We start from the raw sequence: 3,934 nt of genomic DNA on the forward strand, positions 1-3,934 counted from the left end.
ATTCCACAGCAGCAAGCACCTTTACCCACTGAGCCATTTTGCTGACCCTTACCATCACGGTTTTAACAGATCTCTTTTAAAATCATTTAAAAATATTTCTTTTATGTTAATCATTAAAGAAATACTTCTAGACTTTTTAAAAAATATTTTTCATAGTTAATCCCAAAGAATCATCAGTGTCACTTAAAGTAGTCGATGCTAATCGTTTCTCAGGAGTAAACAGGGGCAAGTTAATCGCATGCAAATAATGGCACGTGATAAGCATGATTCTTACGCGAAGCCATGATTTAATTGTGATGAGAACCGAAGAAAAACATTTTATGGAAGCAAAACAATATGTCAAGCTCTGCAAATATACTGAAGTAAGTGATACACACCCCTAAAGCACCAAGAAGTTCAGTTGAAAAAGTATTATTATAGAATCAGCATATACAGTGCAGCCCCAGGGAACAAAAGCGCTCCCAGTGATGATGGCTGATCTTTCCAGAAGCCAGGAGCATGAGGTTGCTTCAGGTCATCATGATTTTCTTTAGTAACGATAACGCCAACCACTCAAGGAAGAGCCATAATGCTGAAAGCTGTTGTAATTATAGCTTGTGGGCCCGAAGCAGCCAGGCATGCAGCTGAAAGGCTGGTATCCATCGGTCAGGTTTCTCAGTGCTGGATGGCCATAGGTCATATAGCCCAAGGGTTGACATCCATTAGACAGGTAACTTGGAACGTAGCAACTCATAGGCTGTCTACAAAATGCTGGGCGGCCAAAGCTGGAATTGCGAGACGTGTTGGGAAGACAGCTCGTTCCTTCCTGGGATCCAGATATCCCGGAAGTAATTGGAGAGCAGGCTGAAGGGCTGCCAGTGCTCCTGTTGCAGCTGGTTGATTGACAACTCCTAGGTTCACCACAGGGCTCTTGACAGTTGTCACGTGGTTTGTTGCTTCCCAGGCTGCTAGTAGGAGAGCAAGGGGCATCTTTATCCCTTGTCTCAGTGGAGCAGACACCAATGGTGACAGGTGAGGTGACAGGAACATGACTAGAATTCCTACAAGACGAAGAGCTGTGGGCTTCTGTGCAGCAGTTGTTAGACATAATAGCAAGAGAGAGATAGACAACCAGGCCTCGATTAAACTGCAGAGAACACGTTGCTGAAGTGTGCTTGTTAGCTGCTAGACTTCTTTATATACCTTGGTGCTGGGTGTTGGCTCTCTCTATAGTCCACCCTCCTGGCATGCCACTAGAATGCCACCCAGTTGCCTACTAAGCAGTCCTCCCACTAACTCATAAAAGATACATCATCTTTCAAATGATTACCATTTCAAAGCCAATCTAGTCCTTCTTATTCAAGTTCTCATTAGAAGTAATTTTACTTTAACAGTCTTAACAGCTTCTTGAAGTTACTGTCAAAACCTCACTAATCCTTTGGTATTAATTGGTGAGAATTTATGTAAAGCCATATAGGAATAAAATAAAATTATATATACCAGACATATAAGTAACACATTGGAAGTGATAAATATTGAAGAAATTGATCTGAAACACATAATATTTCTTTGGAGAGTTAACCTGAATTGGGAACCCACTCCACTTCTGGGAAGACTAATTTTGATATGGCTTTCAAGTGTATCTTTCCCAGTAAGGAATGGTGACCTGAAAATACTTGCTACTTTTTATGAATGTCCACACCCAAAGAATATGTGTCACTGTTCTATCTTTTATTAGAATGAAACTGAAGTTGTTAGCATACATCTTTTGATAGATGTTGTGTACATATAAAGCTACGTCTCTTTTGGTGCCTACCTATGTGAGTTTCAGAATGATGTTGTAAATAAAATGTGAGGTATATTTCCAGTCAATTTTTCTATAATTCTACAAAGAGTATTTTCTCAAACACAAAATATTTGTAAATAAATTATATTTTTTCATGTGGTTTAATTTCTTTTTCCTGACAGTCATTTAGAGCCATGATGTATGGTTGGAAAGGAAGCGAAAAGTTCAAGTTTATCCAGCTAAACAAAATCATAGTTGTAGCTTAGTTATGTCACGGTACTCTACAAATCAATCTAGGCCATGCCATTTAGGTAAACGGTCTCTCAGTGTTCCTTGAATAGTTTCATTTCAGGAGAGTGCTTGCTTACATCATGTGTCTCTGGGAACACACACTTACTGACACCTGTTGGTCTGGGAAAATAATAGACCCTGGACAGTTTCCTTTGCCCCATATTTCAGTCTTACCTTCCTGAAGCAACCAACATCTTTGGTCAGAAAATATGTAACTAGAACTCATACATTGGCTACTATTGTATTACTATATTCTCAGATGCCATGTTTTAAAGCTCAAATTATTGCATTTAAAAATATGAGCACATTTCCAACAGGCTCCTCAGTGTATTCTAGGATTTAATGAAAAAAAATGTAGAAAGTCTGGGCCATTATCTATCCATCCAGGAAGTCCTCAACAGACTTGATTATAAAACTGACCTGAAGCACAGTAGCCAATGCAGCCAGCAAGCAGCCAGCACTGGGCCTCGCTTTAGATTTTTATTTTTATTTTGCTTTTTAAATTTATTTTTCTGTCACAGATAGCTATGGTAACACATTGATTTGAAGGCAAAACAGTCTTGTTTATTTTTTGTTTTTGTTTTTAATAAGGAAGCCCATTAGTGAGCCCATTCCTTTGCCATGAGAAGGCTCATAGGTGACTTTTCTTGTTAGAAATTCTAAACATTTCTTGGGACTCACTCATTAGGGTTTTGCAATTATAAAAGTATTTTTTTTTCTATTTGCTACATCAGGAAACATCCACACCAGCATCAAGTTTACTTCTGTTTTGGGTGTGTATCTCAACAGTCACATTTATTTAAATCCCTTTAACAGTAGGAACACCATAAACACATTTTATGATTCTTGAATAAACCAAAAATAGAGTGAGTCAGGTCATAATTCTCTTTATTGAATTAGGAGATGGCTAAGCAACACCATACCTTTTATTCCCTGTACTGGAGCTTGAAGACTTTTTGAAATCATAACTATTGTTTGATAATTTAATACATGTATATTATGATTATGATTAAGTCCAATCCACAAACTCTCCCTTCCCTATCTTCCCACCCCCATTTCTGTCCCAACTCAACATATTTTGTTTTTAAAGCTACTAACTACATTTATTGCTGCCTGTATAGGCAAGGCTCTAAAGGGATCTACTGAGCACGTGTAGGTATCCCTAAAGAAAACTGACTCTCATCCTAACATCAGACCTAGGCTGTCAATAGATTCTCAACTAGAATGGGAGAGATTTTCTTTTTTTTTCTACTCCAGTGGTCAACTGACTGTTTAATCTAGAAAACAGTACATATTTTTCTGATTCTGTAACATTGTCTAATATGTAAACCACAAATAAGTTAAATCTCCAGATGGTGGTCTCTCCATGTGTGATGTGGGTTTGCTTACTAAATTTATCAGTAATTAATTCAACATAAACTTATGCTGCTGTCACATTGGATGAGAACTATCTCGGAGTGCCGCACCCCATAGCTACATCCACCATCAGAGACTCATGGCATAATTAGCTGGGCACTGTTAATAAGATAAACTAGTTCCTTTTGTCATTCACTGAGTACACGGGCGAATGTTTAAGAGAGTACATAATGGGGATTTACCCATGATGTGCTGTATTTGTAAGTGCATCATATTTGTATAGAAAACCTGTTTCCTAAAGATCAAACTAGGAGGAATGTTACTGCCTCTGTCTCCTGAACCCAGCATAAGTGCTGGAGTCTGAAAACAGAAAACAAAGAGAAGCTCCTCTTAGTTCTCACTGCCTTCTAAGGATCAGTCCACTTGCATGGAGATGAACTTGCTTTGTGTGCATTGATCAGAACAGATGTAGATGTTTATGTATAAGATTTGGAGAGGCTGCATTTCTTGTTCTTTGGCATG

At 38.3% G+C, this 3,934-nt stretch overlaps 1 protein-coding gene across 1 annotated transcript; it reads right to left on the minus strand.

Annotated features, from left to right (window-relative positions):
* Positions 1 to 282: 282 nt before the first annotated feature.
* Positions 283 to 1,144, minus strand: LOC110329311 (keratin-associated protein 26-1-like). Its single transcript, XM_021208864.1, has one exon. The coding sequence runs from the start codon at positions 1,085 to 1,087 to the stop codon at positions 530 to 532; it is 558 nt and encodes a 185-aa protein (XP_021064523.1). The 5' UTR covers positions 1,088 to 1,144; the 3' UTR covers positions 283 to 529.
* Between the last annotated feature and the right edge of the window lie 2,790 nt (positions 1,145 to 3,934).

The sequence above is a fragment of the Mus pahari genome, chromosome 12 (genome assembly GCF_900095145.1).
Source record: "Mus pahari chromosome 12, PAHARI_EIJ_v1.1, whole genome shotgun sequence".
Taxonomy (NCBI): domain Eukaryota; kingdom Metazoa; phylum Chordata; class Mammalia; order Rodentia; family Muridae; genus Mus; species Mus pahari.